This window comes from Hetaerina americana, unplaced genomic scaffold, assembly GCF_022747635.1.
Source record: "Hetaerina americana unplaced genomic scaffold, ioHetAmer1.1.p SCAF_60, whole genome shotgun sequence".
In the NCBI taxonomy this organism is placed as follows: Eukaryota; Metazoa; Arthropoda; class Insecta; order Odonata; family Calopterygidae; genus Hetaerina; species Hetaerina americana.
This window is the reverse complement of record NW_027287206.1, coordinates 441291-464593: the sequence shown is the minus strand read 5'-3', so window position 1 is coordinate 464593 and position 23303 is coordinate 441291. Positions and strand designations below refer to the sequence as shown.

At 43.2% G+C, this 23303-nt stretch overlaps 1 protein-coding gene across 1 annotated transcript in view; it reads right to left on the bottom strand.

Annotated features, from left to right (window-relative positions):
• LOC139695609 (E3 ubiquitin-protein ligase RNF220-like) overlaps positions 1 to 23303 on the bottom strand; it is a 367414-nt gene that overhangs the window by 28126 nt on the left and 315985 nt on the right. Inside the window, exon 4 of the mRNA XM_071594410.1 lies at positions 1116 to 1360. Within this exon, the coding sequence (XP_071450511.1) occupies positions 1116 to 1360 (245 nt within the window). The remainder of the gene's footprint in view (positions 1 to 1115; positions 1361 to 23303) is intronic.

The window sequence follows — 23303 nt, the reverse complement described above, 5'->3', positions numbered from 1 at the left end:
ACCACACATTTGAAGCATCAACTACACATGAAACTTCTCTGGCCTTGTCTGGGTCAAATTTGGAATGCATGTTGTGTCTGCCATTTAATGCCCAGTATTTTGTCAAATCCATTTGAAATTTCAACCATTAATTACAATTTACCATCATTGGAGATCCATGAGTGTATCCTCAACCAGATTGAAAAGTTTATTTGGGCCATGCTGCCACCCCATTTGCTAGAAATTCCAGCAGCCCAAAAGAAAACTAGTTCCTGGAAGTATAGCACAGTGCTTCCAATAACAATCTCATTGCTACAAGGCCATGCTCACAATTTCCAAATAAACATGGGGTACAGACAGAAAATTCTCACTTGCTGATATGAGATGCTTGTGATGCTTTTACTTAACATAGGCATTATTGGAACTTGGACAAGAATGTCTAGGAGAGCATTTTAAGTTTTCACCAGAATTTCATCTACAAGTTGTTTTTACGTGTGAGGTGTTCAATTTGATATTACATGGAAATGAAGAAATGATGAAGATATGGCTGATTTTTGCCAATCATTTTTCAGTGGCCAACAACGTCTCCAATTCAAAGTTAACTACACACTGTGTACAAGATGTTTTTATTTATGAGGAACATACGAAGCAGAAAAATCTAGTAATCCAGAAAATACAGTAACCCAGGAAAAAACAAGTACATCCTGAACAAAAATTAAAACATTGCAGCTACTAAGAACCTGGGATCCACATGAAGAGTAAAATGGTAATACCGCTGGCCAAAGAGAGCATACATCAACTGTTACATGACAGTTCAAGTAGCTAGCTTTACATGACCAGGGTATTACTGTATTACGAGGGTTGAACTTCTGGGCACTCTTCTCAAAAAAAACCCTGACTTTTCACAGGTTTTCGAAGAGGCTATTATGATCTGCTAGGTATTCTTCTGTTAAATTTTAAATTCCATTAACTCTTTTTTCAGTAACAAGCCAAATTCCCTTTAATACCTCTTCATTTCCAGACCAAGGAAGAAAGTGAACCAACGAGAATTACTCCAATATCTTTGTCGAAGGTGAACGTTTTGTGATGGGATTAGGGATAAATGGGAGCAAGGTCTGAGCGATGGGGTTGCTTACTTCCCAACGACCCTCGGGCGTCGCTTCGCTCGCGGCTAAGGCGTCGCGGCGGTTGGAGGCGGCGGGCGGCGTGGCGGGGGGTGGAGGCAGGGCCGGCCGGGTCAGGTCCCGCCGACCCCTACGGACTGAAGACAACTTGTAAAGCCTCTCCACTTCCTGGATGTAGTGAGACTCGAGCTCTCCGGGACGCAGAGTGATGCCGCAAGCTGGGCAACACGAAGGATCCTTCTGGATTTTCTTCTTGCCTGTGGAAGAGGTACAAATATGAAGAACGTGATTGTCGTCGACCATCCAGATTTGCGAGAAAGTCACACTAGCACATTTCCACAAATGTTACAAAAGAGACCGCCATATAATCCTCGTTTTAAGTCATATAACCGGTAGTACTGACGGCTCTCATTAATCGGGTGTATCACACCCTTTAAAGTGGGACTACCATATAGGAACTCTGTGATATAACGGCCCTTTTTTCGTTCGCGGGGCGCTTTGGTCCTTACTCCGTCCTTTTTGTATCATCCAACCAATCACAAGGATACCTGATTTATCCGTGAAACTGCCCGATTGCGATCATGCCGCTGTTACCAATTATCTTTGCACAAAGATGTCGTATGTTGCATGGAAAATACTACCATGTAAGTGGCTGAAGGATGTTGCCCATTTGAGCAGCAGTCACCTCTCAGATGCTCCAACAGATTAGGCCACATCGTATAATAATTCACGGAACTTGGATAACACCACATGACAACATAGCATGCAGGCTCATAGGAGATTCCAGCCGTGACCCAAGGCCAGCTGCCCTGGAGCAACCCCAAAAGGCAAAATATTGTCTACATGGAAATGTTCTAATATTGACCCTAATTTCTCAAGAGCTTACTGCCTTCCCTCATTTAATAAACAGGCATAAGGACGTGAAAAGTTGTAGGATCATAGTGCGTCACCTAACTCACCAAACCAGTTCACATGGCCCGATTAAGTTGTCGTCACGCGGTCGCTTTTGAACAAGCACATCTTTTTGTGAAATTTAACGGCTGAAGGCGCTCAGGTAAATACTTCACAGAAGCAGTCGACAAGAAGATTCAAACGGCAAGAGGAGGCTGGAGCATTCATGTTGAAACGAGGCGAAGAGAAAGAAAGGCTAATGAGCTGGCGAGTCTTCACAACGTCAATTTCCCCATCCGAGTCGATCGAAGTGAATTCGAAACCCAAGATCGAGGCGAGGGGGGAGGAAGGAAAAGATGAGGTCGGGGGAGGAATGCGTGGCGAGGGGCGGTAAGCAGGGGACAAGAAGGATGAGGGGAATATACCAGCCACTCCAACCGTTTCCATCCGAGGATAGGGTCGTAAAAACCTGAGAAGATTTCATTCAACCAAATAAAAACTTGGGGCTGACTGGCGAGGGGTGGGGAGGGCGTTCGAGTCCCACCCCTCTCGCCCCCGGCTCGCATTGCTCGAGTGTTTGGACGAGCGGCGGATGCCCCAGCCGAGGAGACCATGGGGCCTGGAGTCACGTTAAAGACAACAATAATTGCGATGATGGCCCGAACGACACCACCTCGACCATGAGGATATGCCAAAATTTAGACCCTCACGGAGGGTGCGAGATTGTCGCGATTTTTTTTACTATGATTGACGCGAATTGTCACCATGCGACGTTTTTCCGTCTAAGGATGGGAAATCTTTAGGAAAGATAGAAATGCTTCGAGGTGAAATGGGATTTCGACTGTTAAGTTAACACAATCAAATTTCTTCACAGTGAAGTGCGTGTGCGACGTGTGGTCATGGGAGCGACAGCATAATGTTATGAGCGCTCGGACAAACGAGCGGTCGATTACTCTATGAAGAGGCACAAGACCGGTACAATAAAAAGTGTTCGAGAAATATAATTTGAAAATTAATATAAATAAAAAAATCCCCTTTATATATATTTAATGACACCAATAAAGTCTACATTTATAAATTACATATATGTCCCTAACAACTAATGGGATATGCCCATGAAATAAAGAGCGTCTGGCAGTTCGGTTCGAGCCTACCCAACCACCAATGTTACGACCGATAATTTAAAATGATCAATTTAAAACAGGGCTCTTGAAAATATTGGTACTTCTATTGATTTATTTCTACGGGGAAAAACAGGTACTAGTTCATCGGTTTTACCACAAAATTCATCCAATACTGCTTCTTATTTAAAAAACATATATTCGCCTACTTCTTGCAGGCAATGTAACACCAATACTTGCAGATGAAATATTTTAGAGAATAAGGAATTACATGTTTTATCAAGAAGAATATTTTACTTTAAACGGAGCCATTTTACGATAGGCTCTGCACTATTCCAGTCGCTCTGTCAAGATTCCACACATATATTTAATATTAAAATAGTTTACACCATTTGTAAAAAATATAGAACACGCTAAGACCAGACAGACAAAGAGGGAAAATTTCTCATGTTATTTTTGGCATCAAAATGGCAATAAATTGACTTTTTCCGGAGATTATTTTGCATCGCAATCCTAATATCAGGGATGCCAAGAGATAAAAACCGATTTCTTATCGATTAGTGAAGGGTTTTTCTCACAAACACCGGGTACAAGAACAGCCTTGAAAGAAATTGAAGTCTCTACATGAACCTTTAATGAAACTTAGTACATTTATCTGAAACTGAAACCAATCAAATGTTCTGCGAATTGGAACATTGTTACTTCATTCTGCGACCGTGATATCAGCAATGGAGACAAATTAATGAGTTGAATGCAGGTGAAAACTCAGAAGCATGAACGGAATAGAAATATAGCATGCTTCTTTTCAGTCTCTGAAAATTAAGCGCAGGAGACAGAACAGATAATGGTTAACTTCCAATAGCCCTTTCCACACGATTCCATATCTGCTGTCTTCCCCAATCAGTAGCGATGTGTAACGTTATCCAAAGTACGAGTATACCGAAACCGATTAGGGAACCGTACGATTCAGTAGGGCATTACGAGCGGTAGACAAGGAAAGCATTTCGCTTCCTCGAAAAACTGCTGAAATTTACCACCGTCTTGCTCTTACATTCCATTGCACACCTAACATACTAGTAGCAGTGCTCTATTGAAACTAACAGTAAAAACTTTTATTAATATTTTTTCTTTGGGTTTCTTAGAGTTTTGCTGCCTAGGCTAAAATTCAAAACGAAGAGTCTAGGAGACGAATACTTCCTCTCAGTTATTGTAAGGATTTAGTGAAAAATTATCAGCACTTAACACAGCGGAATGCGATCAAGTTGCCAATTTTAGATCGAGCAATTGAAATGTCGGCCCGTCGCTTTTCCGAATGTTGTAAACCTCAAGTGCCACAGATTTAAAAGGAGTTCAGAAGCCCTTCTGAGGATTCCCAGTTCCGGTTAGGCTTTACAAACCCGAACTGGGATCTGAACAAACGAGGTCCATTCCCATTCCGCGCATACCTGACCAGAAGGATCGCGGCGAAGGAAGACGTCAGATAACTTGAAGGTTAATGGCCACAAACGCTAAGGAATGAAATGAAAACGGAAACACTTTAAGGCTTCTCCGTTATATATCTCGGTTATTCCTGTATGTGTATACAAACACACAAATATATATATATATATGTATGTGTGTATATATATATATATATACAGGTATATATATATGTATGTGTATATATATATATATATATATATATATATATATATATATATACAGGTATATATATATGTATGTGTATATATATGTATATATATATATATATATATATATATATATATATATATATATATATATATACATATAAAACTTAAGTGAAAGTCTCACGGATGTGAATAAGTAGTAGTAGTTTTGAGGGGAGGCGACCGACAGCTAAGGTCATTTGCGCCATAGGGGAAGGACAGGAAAGGATGAAGGGTGGAGAGAAACCCGGCGTCGGCATTAGCCTACTCTTTACGAAAGGCGCCAAGGGGTCCGCGGCTTAACGTCCCATCCGACGGACGGCGTACTCACTCAAAGTGCCCTCCACAAAGCACCTCAAGTAGGGATCGAGATCCCTTTGAAAAATATTCAACACCGCCGGGATTTGAACCCGCGCCCTCAGGGTGGGAAGCCAGTACGTTAGCCCCCGCACCATCTCGATCCCCACGGATGTGAATAATAATGTATAAGAAGTTAGCACTAGCGAACAAAGACAAAAACACAAAAAAAAAACAAAAGAAACTCACGTTTTCGAATTTTCGGTGGTACAAGTCACCTTTATCAAGGAAGAGAAGGAAGGAACTCGTCTTTGTTCGCTAGTGCTAACTTCATATACATTATAAATAAATAAATTTATATATGTACTTTGATTAAAACATTAATGCATATAAACACAGGGAAAGGGCACACGTATCTAGTTGACGTTTCGACGGTAAGGCTGTCTTCATCGGTAAATCACCAGAGGAACGGCAGCCGGTATTGGCACGACAATCATTAAGGGAAGGAGCGAATGATATAAATAGTTAGGAAAGGATTCCAGATGTATGTCAGGTGACCCGTGAACATAATATTTGTGCACAAATAATCATTACCCGCTAAGTTACTCACGCTATATTGTAGCTATTATTTGCTATGATCTGATAGGCAATGGTATAATGTTTAGCGAATACGCATTAAAGCCGCATTGTACCTTAAAAATGCGTTATTTAAACGGGCCTGCGAACAGTGAAGTTAACCTTACGCTGAGCTATGCAGACCTTAGAGTAGAAAAATTGAATAAAGTAAGGCATTACTCATCAAAGGGCTACAGTGCTATGGGATTCGCTTCACAATTGTGTACGGAGCAAACATTTGCCTTTCAAATACCCCACTGAAAAACGACAATTGGGATATCAACAGAATCCCAGATTGATGAACGACTACTAGACTACTCGGCCCCTTTCGACTACGGGAGAGAAAATAAATACGATATTTTTAATAATAATAATAGAACTTCCCGAGAAAGATTTAACGTTATAGCATCGGCAAGGTGCTGACAAACACGATACAAGATTTCCCACGGAAAGGTTTTTATATAAAGGACATTTGGTCGCTCGGAAAGAATTCCTGGTCGATGTAAGATGACCCGAGAGCAAGTTCCTTTCTTTACACACACGCAAAATCCTAAGTTTCGCCCCGGCCACCTGCGAGTGAACACCAGATCGTTCGATTTGGCCGACCACAATTACCTGCGCTGCGAGATAGGAAAGCATAAATATTGATGCGATCTCCTTGTGGAGAAAAGTATGCCGCTGCTGGGCTGCTCTTGGTGTCGGGCTGCTTGGCCGCGGGGGTAGGGGAGGGGAGGTGGACAGAGGGGGCGAGCTGGGCGGGGTGGGCGGAGGAGCAACCGATTCCCGCCACTCGGGAAGAGGATTTCCCGGCGGCGGCTTGGGGATAAGAAAAGCGCCTTCCAGGTGTCACGGGTCGCCTTAACACTCGCGTAAAGAATTCCAGCCGGCTGAATGGCCGTGACATGCTCGGGAGATAGCGATCTCGGAGGAGGCACTTAAAAATCTCCATAACACCTCTCCCGGACCCAAGGCCTCTCACGGCCAACAGCATCGCCCTCCCAGCCCGACGCCCCCACACACCCCTCCCACAACCCAACCCCTCTCCGTCGTCGCCCCCTGGGCCGCGAGAGGGGCCGAGTAGTCGAGCCCAACGAGAGAGGAGGAGGGTATTATTCGCGAGTGCCAATTGACCGAAATCTCGATGCTTGCAAAAACGTGAGAAGGCGAACATCTTGGCGGTTATCAAAGGGGGGAGACGGACGGGTGGGGATCATTCGCGCCATCCGCGGCCGGTCGACTGAGGGGTCGGCTTGTAGGGTTTCGTCAGGGGATGAGAGATGAAGGGTGGAGTGACACGACTTGGGTGGGTCCCTGCAGCCGTCCCGATCCCGCGAGGTGGCCGCTTCCGATCGTGGTCCGCCTCTCAAATCCCAACAATCGCCGCAAATGGTGCAAAATTTTCCGTGCGTAGGACGCCATTAAAAATATTATACTTTTTAAATATCATCTCGGAGAAAGGAATAACCGGCAAATTTACCGGACACTTTGGTGGGGGCTGTGTTACACACCACGTTGACGTCGGCGCCCATTGGAAAGTGAGAGCGCTTTGTACTGGATAAAGTCATGAAGTGCGAGCACTATAAGGATGACTTCTTTCTTTAAGTGACCGAAATACCTAAAATGATACTTCAGATTCAATATCCAAACAAAAAATCTTTGCGAAACCATAAAAAATAAATGAAATCCCGCAAGGAAATTCCTCCTTCATCACCTAAGTTGATGATCCTTAATTGATGATCCTTAAACATTGCATCGTGTTCACCAATGAATGTTAATAATTAGTCACTGCATTTTAACACACATCAGCGCAGAAGCATTAACAATTTGGTTCATTATATATGACTAAATTAATGATTTTTCAAGGGCAATAATTATAAGGACGTAAAACAGAAAATGTATCAGGGGTTGAGGAAATCAACTATGAAGAGATGAGAACGGAGGGCTGCAATCTAAGGATTGAAATACTGATGATGATGAATAATCAGCAGAAAAAGTTCTCGATATATTATCGTAAGGAAGCGTACATCAATTCAATCGTCACTGTTTAACATAATTTCTTATGACAGATGGACTGAAAATATTTCATACTATCTAGGACTATCCTTTAAGAGTTATGACAGTTTTCACATTACGAGGCAATCATTTTTCTTCGGTACGTCACCTCTGTAATACTGTGATAAGAAAATAATTGTGTTACACGTAGCATCGGAATGACGCCCGAACAGTAGAGTGTATGCTACTTTGGCCCTATGAACACCCCTTTTAATTAAGACTTCGTAAAAAAATAATCGGAGTATATCTCGTGTGTAATTTAGAGAGAAATTCCAGATCTTGGCGGTTGGATCGCTTTTAGCCAGTGAAAAATGAACTCGGTGGAACAGTGCGCATAAAAAAATCTTCGATGATTCGCAGGTTTTTCGATATAAAGAAAGCCATGCAGACAGTTTCCACATACGTCAGCTACATTTTTCCCGAGAAGGAAACCGGATCGAAGGGAAACAGTTCACTTTCTCCACTTCCAGAACACTAGATTGAGGTATACAATTTGCATAGACGTTTATTTGAAATATTCACCTACTTCAGTGGATATCCATTAACAGCTTTCATTAGTATCAACGCAGTTGTTGACGCAATCCGCGGTTCTCATGAAAGACAAATGAGTGATGAATATTGTTAATGAGCAGAAAGCGGGGATCGCGAGGCGCTAAAGCGATTGCTGCAGTACCATCAGTATCGTTATTTCGCACTGGAGTATTTATGGAATGGTAGCAAATGAAAATTGTTACCAGAGTATGCTATGCATAGCCTACATTTTCAATCTCATAGTAATCAACCAGAAGTTGGTGGGATGTTTAAAGATAGAACACAGCTAATACTTCACCCCAATTTCCTTGTGCCGCCTGCGGTATCCAGGGAATATCTGGTACCCGAAGAATCATAGAGTGATTCTGAAAAGGTCAGCAGAGAATTGAACCCGGTCAGCAGTGCAGTGGTCTACTGGACTACCATTCATCCCACAAAGGTTTGACTAGTCTGCTTAAAATTCTTTCGTAATCACGTTATATCAGCTTCCTAAGACTTAAAATACCGAAGCCAAAAAATCAAAAAAATACCTCTCGGGTCCTCCACCGGGTTATATCGTCCATATTGGCCGACGTTTCGATGTCCAACTCGTTCATCGTCTTCGGGGCTTCTGAAGACCGGGTTATATCGTCCAATATGGACGATATAACCCGGTGGAGGACCCGAGAGGAATTTACGCAGCTGATACGCCGGGAAAACACCAAATCTTTTATCATCAAAAAAATATATTTTGGTCTTCTAGTCACATTTAGACTTCCGCTTGCTTTTGATTCGATAGCATATGATAACGTTCTTACAACTCCAACCGTAGATGGCCCCAAATTAAGCGGAGTTACATTACCACGGAATATTCTACAACCAGATAGGCTTCTCAGTGGCTCTCTAGAGTAAAAGGCAGGGGAAAAAATGTGAATGCTAAGCTTAATCGGACATAAGCGAGATATTATTGACACCTCCAATGATATTATACCTTGGATTTAAACACACAAGAGTCCACAAAGCCGAACGTTTACGCAAATCCATAATTTCAATTGATGTAAAAGATTTTCGCGTCAGGCAGTCTGCCAGGGCCAGTCCTCTATCGTCCCATCCGAGCAGGGATGCTCTCCACATGGCTTACAGGGAGGAATGAAAACGACAATGGAAAACAATGCTAACACCGGGATAAAAACTGTCCCCCAGCGTGGGAAGCCGTTAAGGCCATCCACCGTGCCTTGGAAACTTTCCTTCCCAGTTTAATTAGAGTATTATGCCTACATGACCGAGGAAGAAGGGGCCCCCTAGGGTCCATAGTGTGAAAAAATAAACCCGGGAAGAGGTACACCAAAACAAATGGCTCTCTAACCCACTGTGGTGTTTGCATTTGCGTGCTGTTTTTCTCTGGGGATATTCCCCGTCTTGGAGCTTATGCGCCCCCTTGAACAGGGGACGAAGGGTAATCGCTGGAAGGGAAGGGATACACCAGGGTCGAGCAACCCCAGCGAGGAGATAGGTTTGGCCTCGGGCAGAGCCGTGAGAGGATATCTCTACAACAAATCGATAGCATATCGACTCCATGTCGATATGTAATTTATTTCGATATGAAGAGTTCTGAGAAACTGATAAATCTAGGAACAATATATGAAATAGAAATATCGCAATGAACACATTTGCACTTTTAGAGGTAAAAAATAAAAATGGAAAACATGAAAGAAGAAAGCATAAATCCGCCATTAACAACATACAAACGAAAAGAGCTATACTTCCAGGGTAGACCACTTAATTCAGATTCAAGTTCTGTTCAATGCTCCTTAAAGTAAAGTTATTAAAAGCAAGATGGAAAAATACTCGATAACATGTTGCAGTTGGTCAAGCATTTACTATTTCCAAATATTTTCCGCCTTCATACTCATATCATAAGTATTTAATCTTTCCCAATTAGTTCCTATTTTGTCTAACATTCTGCCCTAAACATTTTCTTCGGCAGGTTACCACGTCCCAAATGATAATTGGGTTACAATCTTCCACAATCGTTTTCTAGGAAATTTCATGATTCCACCAACACTTCCGTATTTATTACATATTGTATTTTCTCCCCATGATTATGTTCATTTAATATAGGAATGAACCCTAAGGTCTCATTTTCGCCCGAATGAAGCCTTTTCATATTTCACTGCCCTCATCTCGGTTCACATGCGGCGGCCGTCGTGGACATGGCTGGCCCACGGGGTGTGACAGAGATCGCCGCTAGGGACACGCCGTCAATTCTTCGCCCCCCCCCCTTCCTCTCCCATCCGCACTGAGTCTTCAAAAATCACCATGGTGGAGTGGAATCAGAGAAACCGGGTGCGGACACCTGTCCGTGGGCCTCCGAATGCTTAGGCTCTTCGGAGGGGATACTTGTGCGCCGCAAGGAGAAGAGGAGGAATCCCGTAAACAAAAGTCGCATTTAGCTCCGGGTGGCCTCCCTCACTCGCTCCCTCCGCTCAAAATCAACGCCCTCCCCCCTCCTGCGACTACTACTATTGTTGGTGGGGCGTCGGAATGGGTTTCCGGCGTCCGCTCTCCACGCCTGCAACCTCCCACCCCCAAGGGAATAAAAAAGAACACCGTTGGGGTGACGACAGTGACCACCCCCGAGAGTTGAGGAGTGACAGAGCGTGCCTTTCAGTGGGAGGAGGGAGCGGTTCCGTTGCGTGCCGAGGGGAAGGTTTCATTCCCGCGCGGGATTCCATGAATCGTTCATCGGCTGCGATTTCCGCCAAGCGTGCCGCGAAGTGAAATCCGTGTGCCGGAAATCAGGGTCGCCATGGCAGGCATGATTTTCCATAAATAACTTCCCCACATGACGTATCTTACAAGTACACATGCCGCCTAGGCCTTTTGACGCACTTAGTGACATGCGTACAGGAAGCAATAAATGGGCAGTAAAACCTATGATTGCTGATTAAAAACATTTACATTCAATCGGTAAAAAAAAGTTATTATAAGCAGAGTGCTCGCAAAGGAGGTTTCATCCACCCGGACTCTCCCGGAACCTCAACGAAATACTATTCCATAACATTCACTTTCCATTTCAAACGATAGTGAATAGAATCAATCACAGGACTTTAAATGTATTTATGTTCGTCGTTTGCCTCCCTTTATAGATTTCGGATATATATATATATATATATGTGTGTGTGTGTGGGTGGGTGTGGGTCGCGGTAGTCCAGGGGGTAGAGCGTTGGACTACTGACCGGAGGGTCCCGGGTTCGATTGCCGGGCAAGGCACTCTAGGCACCTGCAGCTCCACCCATGCTATGTGATTTACCGTGTACCAGGAACCGGCCCCCCTACCCTGATGTGTGAATTTCACACGCCGTATAGGGCCTAGTACTGGGTGAACTCTGCCATCACCTACCAAACCGACCATCGGGTGGATTACATTGTGTGTGTGTGTATATACATATATATATATATATATATATATATATATATATATATATATATACATATATATATATATCCATCCGAAATGCATAAATGATTGATTCTGACGACGACGGTCGAGCCGTCCAAACGTCAAAACTACATATGTGAGTGTCCTTTCTTTGTGTTTCTATGGTTAAAAATCTACATCTGTGTTTTTATATACTTGTGCGCCGCCGAAGAGCGTTCCATTTCGAAGAAATTTATATATATCACGAGCTTATATCGCTTTTTCCCTTCAACAAATCCCGTACCATATACATCACCATTTCAAGAATTTAACATTTCATCCTTGTGTCCAGTCATTTTAGGAGCACACCGCAACGGTGACTTGCCAGTTGGGTGAATACCCTCCTCGAACTCCCCGAAGACAAGGCTAAAACCCCTGGAACCGTAATGATTTTTACAGCGATTTTCCCGGATTTTAAATTAGATTCCTCAAAAGGAGAACAAACACCGATAAGGTACAAAAACCAGTTGCGAAGTTTTTGCCAAGGCATTAAAAAACCAATACCTAACAGAGTAATTGGCATACAATATAAAATATATATTGAAGTTAGATTGCATTAGCCAGATTACATTAGCCAGAATACATCGTACAAATTGATATCAAAAGGGAACCAGAGGATATTACGCAAAACTACTCCCTCGTTGTAAGTCAATGGCGGATTTGAATCACACCACTCCTCACACTCCGCTGCCGGGCTGAAGTCAACATCTGAAATAGTACCGACAAGAGAGAATGAACCAAGTGCCATTTCGAGGCATTTGAATGCGAAAGAGAAGACACCCTTGAGATTCGAGCCGCCGAATCCCCACGTCAAAGGGAGAATACGATCGCATCTATTGGAGGAAAAAATATAAAAGCACATGTGTGAGCTGAAAGGATGCCAATGTGCCTGGCTTTAAATAGCCGATCGCAATCATTTGAGGGATGAAGTGGAGCGGAGGAAGAGGGAGAGGCGGGGAGCTCGGAATCGAGCTCTAAGTCATATTGAAGTGGATATTAACGCAATTAAAAATATTTCACCGCCAGCCTCAGATCAAAAAACCCGGAGCATCCAACCAACAAGCCATTCCCGCAAGAAGACACGCGGACGGCCATGGCAAAATCTTGGCTATCGGCAGAAGTAAAACAGTGACATTTTTTAGTGAATATTAAATTACCCTTTCTAAGTGCCATGTGTCATCAACATTTTTTAATGAAATATTTATTAGTTTTCTTGCAATGCATTTATTTCCCGTCAATGCACTGTGTTTATACTGATTGAATATAATATAGAACTTACTTACAACTGGTACTAATCCGGGGTACCCTTGTACCTACTGCATTCCGAATACAAGAAATATTGAAGATATCCCGAAATTTACGCGAAGACTACCTAAAAAAATTGGACCATCTGAGATGCATGCATATGATTTGAAAGAATTTATCTAAATGATAGCAATGTTGGGCAAGTAACATTTACCATTAATTAGTTTGTATCTACTTATAGCGTATCATTCGCTACTGCCACGTTCAACTTTTAAGGAACATGTAAGACCCAAAATGATTACCAAAGGCATACCCAGAATGCCCTTGGAAATGTATATTTTTTCATTTTTGGTGCAGAAAACAAAATTTAAAGTGAAATATAAAGTATTCTTCCATAAATTTGAGACATTCCGATTAATGATGCCTATCTACTACCCATCAATCTCGTAGTACAAAGGCGCTATCCCTTGTCGCGCTGTCCCAGATTAAGACTTCATCATTTCTTTCAATAGAGAAATTACTTTCAAATTCAACAAATATAAAATACAATCAAATAATAATAGCTTTGCTTTTTTGTGGCAGCCAAGTACTCAATCTGGTCGGTTTTAAAATCCAAACGAGCCGCTAGCAATAAAATCCACCTGCGCTTCCCCTCCAACCTTTCGAGTGCCGGATGGATGGATGGGCACGTCGTGCTGGATCTGGTCCGCGGGCACCTTAGGCCGAGCTCTATGTTCCAGTGTATACATACATTTCCCATTCCCACCACCGCTCTTTAACGACCACTCCCCCGAGGCTGTGACTCAACGGCCCTCCTCGGCTGCCGATGGCGGCGGCGCGGCGCGAAACACCAGCGGCCGGGCCACAGGAGCTGGAGGCCCCGAGCGCACAACCAGCCTTCCCCCCCACCAGCCGCCCTGTCCCTCCTCCGACCGCCTTGGAAAACAAAGGAAGCGCCCCTCTCCATCCCTCCGACCCTTGCTCGCCTCTTGTTTCTCTTGGTGTTGATAACATTTGGCAAAACAGTCCCGAGTGGCGGTTTATTAATGTAAGAACAAACACAAGGCCGTGGGGAGGGTGGGAGGAGGGACTGGAAGCGGAGTGACGGCTGGTCCCCCCACCACCACCAAACACCACCCACCCCCTCTGCCCCCCTTCCCCCCGGTTCAAATAAACACGACCACTTGGGCTCTCGTGGAAGAAAGAAGGGCTGCTCTCAAACGACTATCGCTCTCCGCGCTTTTGTTTACCCGGCCGGGGGACGGCGCGCTGTGGGGGCAAGGGCAGGATGGAGGGAGGGATTGGGATGGGATGCGTGGGTGGGGCGCGGAGGAATTCGTGGGGCCGAAAACCGACACTCACTCCCGGGATATTGGCGAGGGTTTTAATTACGGCGCCTCGACTCCCGGGCCAAAGTGTCTAAGTTCTTCTCGGTCCGACAAGTAATTGGAAGGCCGTTCATTACGCATGGGTGGCAATCTCGCATCTTCAATGATATCCACTTCGAGGAACTTAACCCCCGGATCTGCCGAATGAGGCGAAGCCTTGCTGAGTTATTTCCGCCAACCAGCAAGCAGTCGGTACCTGAATCTGACACCCGCCCATGAAGGCACGATAGGGACGGGTGGACGGTATATTTAGCACCAACCATTAATGATAAATTATAAGGCATGCTCCTTAAAAATGCATAATAATAATCGACTTAATTACTGAATATTACAATCGATATTAAAAGGTTATCAATAATCGGTTACTTAAAAATTAATGAGAGGCAAAACAATGTAATAAGCACAACACAGTACTTAAGTGGGTGCCCCAACATCCTATGGAGACGCGGGTTCATATTCCGCCGAAGATATATTCGCGTTTGTATGCTAGGATTAGTTACTCTGGCAATTTACATCAATATAACCTGAGATGGGACCTCCTAAAACCGAAATCTACTAATGTTACAATTAAATGAGTAACGCTTTAAAGAATTTGATCAGTAGTATCATACTGCATCGTGAGAAATACTTTAAAAGTCTGGCATTTGCGTAGAAATGCAAAGATAAAGCATTCATAATATAGCGAACGAGCTTTACACGAAGGCAAGCAAAACAGGAAAATTAACAGCAGAAAACGGAAAAATGGAACAGGCGAAATATTTTGAAGAGGAAAACAACATCAAGGATCCTCAAAGGAGAGTGTTTCAACATAAAAATAGCAGAAACAAAGAGAAGGAAGGGCGCAGCAACTCTGAACTGAGTTGCAAGGAAAAGGTTAGTGCAAGAAAGCACTGGTGTGTATTTGGAATGACTCCGTGACGAGGATGCCAAGGAGGGTGCTGCAAGACGTTTGGAGAGCTTAGCACTGTTTGTAGAAGGGTAGTAGGGTAAAAAGGGCAACAACATCGGGAAGGGGGAGGAAATAGGTTGGCTCGAAAAGAAAACCATAGAGAAGTGTCGACGGCGAGGAAGAGAAATGGGACAAGAGATAGTGAGCTGAATAGACACCGAAGAATGATGGAAGGGAGAGTGAATTACACGAAATGAAATGGATGGAAGAGACTGCGAAACTGACAATTACACTACATGAGGGAGGACAAGGGATCTCGTAAATGAAAACGGTATAAAGTGCAAATCTATTATCAGATTTAGATATTTCTAAAGATTTAGATGGCAAAAGAGAAATGAGTTACATCAATTTCTTATGTGTAGAGTCTTTTGAAGTTACAGTATAATTTTCAGTACTTTTAGTAATAATCGTTGAGTTAGTAGAAGGCTTCAAATCTGAGAGAATTTTAGTTTGAATTGAGCACGACGCCGTCAGCATGAGGTGGCGCGCGCTATCTCGATATTTCTATATTTGGTTCGCCATAAGGTTTACCAAATTCAGTAGAGAAACAATTCAGGAGAGAAACAATTCAGTTTTACACACATCTAAGGTATCTACCAAACTTGAAAGGGCGACCTCTGGGCCCGAGGGTCGCGTTGCCCAGAAATACCCTTTTCATTTTGATTGCATTATACATGGACTAAATGCGGATGCCGGCAATTGATTTTATTCAGCCCGATTTACGACAAATTCCTCGAATAACAGACATGAAAAAACACTCTGAGAAGACACAATTATTTTTCCTCGCAGGACCTTCCCTTCCAAAATGTTTTCCACTCACCTCGATGCTTTTAACTAGGTCTTAGTTAAAATTTAAATTCATTGGCTCGGCCATTACTTTGTCCTGTAACTGTGGTATTTGTGTCCACTTTGGCCCGAATTCATGGCGACGTTCCGTTACAGTAAACGAAATATACACGTTCTTGATCGAAAAAAAGGAAACTCAGTTAACACGGACGGCAGAGAATAAATACATGTATCATAGAATTATGGAGGGCATCGTCGCAGTTTAGCTATGCTCCGTGCTGACAGATGCATCAAAGTCGCAGTTAATATCTTCAGAAGACACGTGACTCGTCCAATAAACCCTTAGAAAATCCGAGAGAAGGCGCACGTAGTACCAGAAAAGGTTTTACTTTACCTTCCGAAATCCTACTTTTTGGACGGCTAAAAAAAGTTGGGAAAAAAGTGAATCGCGCTAAAAGGAGACTACAGGTATGTTGAAAAATAAACCTACACAAAATATTTTTTTAAATTTTTTCCTAAGGACCTTTTGAATGACCCACGTCATGACAACTCAAAAAGCCACGCCTATGTGAAATTTTCATGGACCAACCAGCACGGCACCACCGGCGTGACGACATAAATCCTAATCAGGTCGAATACGCGACGAAAACCCTCGCACTCAATCGAGCGAATGACCCTGACAGGCCACTTTAAACTTATTTTGCTTGCAGACTAAATGGGAACAGTGATCCATGGTCTGTAATCTAAGTACGAACGTGCCCGAAAGGCATCACTTCCCTTCAACCTTGGCTATCCACCCTCCACGTGCCTCCCGACAGGTGGTAGCTCGTCCCTTAAAGTGCCCTGCCAATTCCTGGCAGGAATATGGTAGTTAATTATTTGACCAATTCGTAATCCATAATAATATCTAAGGTCTTTATTCAAAAAAGGGCTTGGCTCTAATCAAAACAGATTACCACTACTTTAGGATAATTTTATGGATAATCAATCGTAGCATATCATGCACGAATGCATGAACCAATGATTACCCGTTTAATTCATCGATGTTAATCGTGTAATTAAAGGAACCAGCAGTTTTCGGACTTTTGCTACATGGGAACTGCTTATTCGACTGCAAACAGTCTCTACGACTGCTCTTCTTCCTTCTGAGTCCCAAAATCCTTTCTCGCTACGTGGGGACCGTAGGCAGGGCCAAAGAATCGGTTTCGGTCTACATTATAAATGCCTGTAATCGGCTCCCATCAATCACTTTGAGTGCCATGAATCGCAAAAGAAGCTTTCTTTGAAATACTCTTCTGCCTCATTAAATCATTAAGTCTCAAGGTGACTGTACATTTTTTCAATACTTTTACAAGTGAATATTTAGCCCTTTAACTTTAAATTTAATGTACAACTATCAGCTTACTGAGATACCCTTCTGAATAGTTAAATGATTAAGTCCCACTGCGATTGTACATTTTTTCAATAATATGGGCTCCTTAAATAAACCTTAAATATATTACTTCAAACTATCAGCGCCCGGACTATTAAAAAAATGTCCTAATATGACTCGATACATATTCCTCCTCGAAAATATATTTCCTTAAATCTGAGAAAATCGTCAGGCTTTCGAAATTGATACGTTTAACCATAGATAAATTACTATCGATTCTCGTACTGCCTCCTCCCTTGAAGGTCTGGGCTCCAGCCCAGGCGTTTTTCCCAATCCCAACGTGAGTGTCGTGGAGAGAACTTCGAGTGAACTATTTCATCAGTAAGATATTTTTTTTTTAACTGTGGAACCCATGGCGCTTCTTGTTACGACGCAGGCGAACGCTTCCACTTTTTTTCTCATTTATTGCCCTCAAATCCACCTCACCTTCCTCATTAACCACCTCCAACAGATATGTCTTTCTAGTCATAGGGCCAACATGCTATTGTCTTATATATTTATTGTATATTACTTATGCACAAAAGACGATTCATTGTGCCTGTTTCTGGACTCAAATATTTTTACTCAATCTTTTGAATTCAACCATTCCACGAGGAGCATCCCCTCTCCAACCCAAACGTCATTTCCGAGTTACCTCAAACTTAACAGAGTCATAGACTACGTTTGCTTAAAAATTAAAGCAATATTTCATATCAGTAGGTGACCATTTTAATAAATTATAATATGAGAGGTGGCATTTACTGATCACTCTTTCAGCAACACTTTAACTATGTAATATATATATATATATATATATATATATATATATATATATATATATATATATATATATATATATATATATGTATTTACGAATTAAACACTCCCAAATGGCACAATTGATGACGAATATTCCCTACACGAATAATTACTACCGCACGTCTTCATAAGTGTGCGACTCACTATGAAGGAACGCACATTATTCCTGCCCTCGGCTGTAAATGTTTCCGGTGGCGTTGAGATGCAATGAGATTCGCTTTGCCCTGCGCACCCGACGAAAATACACTTTGCGGCACCATATTCTCGTTAGTTGAATGCTCAACTATATAACACGTAATAGGGAAGAGCAAAGGCTAAGAGTGCGGTGGATGAAGAAACGAAAGCTTCAATAAATTTTAACTGACAATTATACGTCGCCACCCAAAAGTCTCCGTTGTGAATTGCGATGAAGTCGCGACTTTCACGAATTCTTATGTAAGACTATACATGTATGCCTTTCACTTGTCATTGACACAGAAGATTTTACACCCACCACGCGGCGGGTATGAACGATTCTGGGAGTCCCGAATGAATGTTTACCAAACAAGTGCCTCCGCAGGTCCCGCAGGGATTATGGACCATGTTGAGATGTCACTCAAGTCTGGCGCCATCTGGGAAGTCACAACCCTCGGCATCCATGACAAGCTCTCATGATCTAATACTAAACATTATACTGACTTCTACCTAACAAGATCACCCGGTGCCTAGAATGATTAGCGTGGGAACCAACTTTATTCGCCTACCATTATAATAACAATGCGTAAGTTTAATATTTTCCTTGCCGACCATTCTATTGTCCGTCGGGTATATCTAGGTCCGAACCAAACTTCAAGCCGACGTCCAAGAGGCAATCGAGAAGGTGAGTGATTAGAGTCAGTCCGTTGGTGTTAATCCGAATGCATGCGTCACTCTCTTACTCCAGAAAGGAATAACGCCATTTATACAAAAGAGTCAACATTTGACTGTTGTTGAGCCTAATGCAGTGCTACAATATCCTTTTCTGGGAGTCAGTGTGGGAGACGATGCCCTCATCCCACTTTCCCCTGCCCTCATCCGACAGGAACCTCTCCCCACCGTCGCTCAAAAGGATTGACTGCTAAGAGTGGTGTGAGGCTTCGCGGGCGACCCGATTTCTTCCCCCAGCATTTTATGACAGCCAGAGGCGACGCGGTGGTTTCACACATTTAAGTGGTTTAAAACGGCCATAAAAGCTGAATGCATTTTCATGAATTGCTGGGCACTAAACCTTGACATTTACCAGATAGTTCGCGATACCCCATGGAGTTGAAATTGATTTCAATTTTAAATTACAAAATGTACTCAATCAATCTTCGTCTTCAAAATGTTCGTAAGCTTGTTGCTCGCGCGCACGACCGAGCCCCCACTTCTCTCCGCCCCCCCCCACCCCCCGGAGTCCGAGGGAATCACGGACCACTCTCATTTATTGAGGCTTCCGGTACACTAAAAATGAAGGCTTTGGAGGCTGGCATCTGAAGTTGGGATACGAAGATTGAGGTCAACATTCTAAGATTGAGACATTCCTTGAACGTGAGAAGAAATCTAATTGGTCCTCCTGCCACCGCTTCGGCCTAAGAAAAATCTCATAGAGTCTCAAGTGCCCATAATCCATGCCTGCCTTTCCCCGTTTTCACTGGAACTATAGGAAAATTGAATATTCTTTTGCGGGTGTTTGTAATGGCACCAATATGAAAATCATCACCATTCGGATTAATTGTGTCACTTGGCTCGCACCCGTCAGCCCTGAAGTCCCGGCGTTTCCGGGACAATTCTGTGTAACTCATTGAGCTGAATGCGGTCGTCCCGGAGAACACCTAAGTTTCAGAGAGAGGGTGGGCGGCAAAAGACAAAGAAATAGCAGGTGCACGGACCGTTTTTGGAGTGCTGCTAAATCTAAAAAGAGCAAGCTAAATTTGTTTTCTTCAATCAGCTCAACCCGATCAATTCTGCGAATGGAACAAGGTGATAGTAAGTTACTTCATCACACCTCTACCCCCCAAAAAAAAAAAAAAAAAAATTATCAGAACATTTTTTTTATGAATGAGTTAAGTAGGAGGCTTTATAGGAGCAGGAATGTTTTTGATTCCTGATACTTCACCAACGCCAGCTGACTTCAAACCACGACGATTCATATGGAATACATATGGTTTATACACATTCAATATGTGGACTAAATATGTATTGAAGAATAAGATCGCCGGGGATCGAGATGGTGCGGGGGCTAACGTACTGGCTTCCCACCGTGAGGGCGCGGGTTCAAATCCCGGCGGTGTTGAATATTTTACAGAGGTATCTCGATCCCTACTTGAGGTGCTTTGTGGAGGGCACTTTGAGTGAGTACGCCGTCCGTCGGATGGGACGTTAAACTGCGGACCCCTTGGCGCCTTTCGTAAAGAGTAGGCTAATGCCGACGCCGGGTTTCTCTCCACCCTTCATCCTTTCCTATCCATCCCCTATGGCGCAAATGACCTTAGCTGTCGGTCGCCTCCCCTCAAAACTACTACTACTATAAGATCGCCACTACCGTAACCTCACCGAGCCATAAATTTACAGGCCAACAAATAGAATTCGAGTTCAAAAAGCCGAAACAAGTTAAGGCTAATGTATGGAGTAGGTGATACAGCTAACAGGATAATCTAACTTTTTCAGAATGATCACATTTATTGCCCTCTCATCTTGAGTTTGCTCCGCTGGAAGTAATAAATACAAGATACGTTTCCCGCTCCGAGATATGCTTGCTTACTTTGCACGCCGTAGCATTATAAACATTCATTGCATGCATAATACGTCCATTTTCATTCTAACGCGGGCAATCTGCTTTAAATCATATGATAATTTATGAGACGCAACACGAATTATATTTCAGATAAATAATTTTTACTTAATAGCAAAATGATAATGATCCCGCATTGGTGCGAGTTGGAAAATACCTGCGTAGTCAAAATACGAGGGTCATCCGGAAAGTAGTACCCGTTCGTGCCGCATGAAGTGCTGACGACGCGAGTAGCCGCTGGACGAGGTCAGATAGCTTCAGTGGCTTGTCTGCCTTCTCTGAGCCAAGTTGCGTGACGCTAGCATTGCCTGTGTTGTTTCTGTGATTGTTTACAATGTTTAAAAAAATTGAGAACGCCGCCAGTTGTGAAGTGAGGGCAGTGATTAAATTCCTCAATGCAAGAAACGTTCGCCCATGTGATATTCATCGCCAATTAAAGGAGGTGTATGGAGACAATGTAATGGACGAGTCGTCTGTTCGGCGGTGGTGTCGCAACTTCAACATGGGGAGGGGGAACACACACGACGATGAGCGTTCGGGGAGACCGTCTGTCATTACAGACCAACTGGTGAGCTCAGTTGACGAATTCGTGAGGAACGATCGGCGCGTCACAATTGATGACATCTGTGAGCATTTTCCCAATGTTTCTCGAACAATTGTTCATGAAATTGTTAAACACCATCTGCATTATGCAAAAATTTGTGCAAGATGGGTCCCTCGCGTATCTCAATGAGCTGGCGGCGAAGGACTATGCAGCAGGAATACAGAAACTTGTCACACGTTATGACAAATGCCTTAATTTGCTTGGAGATTATGTTGAGAAGTAGTTTAAAGTATCCTCTTTCAAATAAAATTTTTTATGTTTGCTAATATTTACTTTTGTGTCTTTATTTCACGAACGGGTACTACTTTCCGGATGACCCTCGTAGATAGACCCTTAACAGTCTCTCGAGGAAAACGCTTCTAAGCAGTGCGGTGCGAGTTCTTCCTGCTACTCAGTGAGCGAACGGGCAAACAAGATGGCGGCACGGGGCCACGCCTTCCCTCGGAACTACCCTCACCTTATCCCCGTCGTACCATTTCTTTTGGATACGTTAATGAACCTCGGGGAACGATACCAATCGGCACAATCCGTTCCCTCAAACGCACATCAGATCGGGTGCAAGAGATGAGCAGCCATGGCAATTCAAATAATGAAAGAAATCTAATCGACCAGTCGTTTAAGCACGCACCTTGATGCGTTCTGGTGCTCATTGGTGGTCGTTTTTCTAAAAAAAATTACAACTACGACACGATGACGTGTTTCCTACTATCGAGGAATACGTCTTCACTGCTGAGTAAATGCTTCCTCTCAGAGAAATACTCGTTCGTTAGGGCCCTAATGCTCGCTAGGCCCGCCCCTTACCCAATTGACATTTCTTGCCCAGACCGAAACGGATGAGGTGGAAATTCATCGCAAATGGTCGAAGAGTGTTGATTTCTGTCGACACCGATTACGGAGTCGCCCAAACAATAATCTGCGTTCGACAGGAGATATGTGGCGAAGTGAAGCGTATCGATCTCAGGGAAGAAGCAAACTCTTCCATCCTTTCGAATAACCTATCTCGCCCATGAAAATGCGTCACTAATAGTCTGGAGGTGGAGATTATTGTGATGAAAGGTACAACACGCCCTTACTTATCCTGTCACTCGAAACCAAATCGATTGTACGCGGACAACTGAGAAGACAGGAGATAGAGATGGGGAACGCAAGAGAAACCACCGATTCCAACTAATGCGAAAAATATAAAACATAATTAGAAAACTGAAAGCAGGTGAAAGATAGATAACATCGAATCAGAGTGATCATATGATAATCGAAATCGAATCGAAGAATATTTACTATAAATCAATACATTTTCACATGCCTACTCCACATCCCAACATACACGTAACTTCGGGGAATGAGCTCTGCGGTGGACGTAAGCTAATATTGAAAATGATAAAATATTTGATAGCGATTTCTTCAGATGAGGTAGGTGGCTGCTAATTTGTAAAGGGATGGTTTGCTCAGACGTGGGTGCAATCCTTCCATCCAAAGCGTACTGAATGATGTTCCGGGATAGCCTCCGCTAATAATTCGCATTAACTTTTTTACGAAAAAAGGACGAATATGATGAAACCACGGTTATATTAAA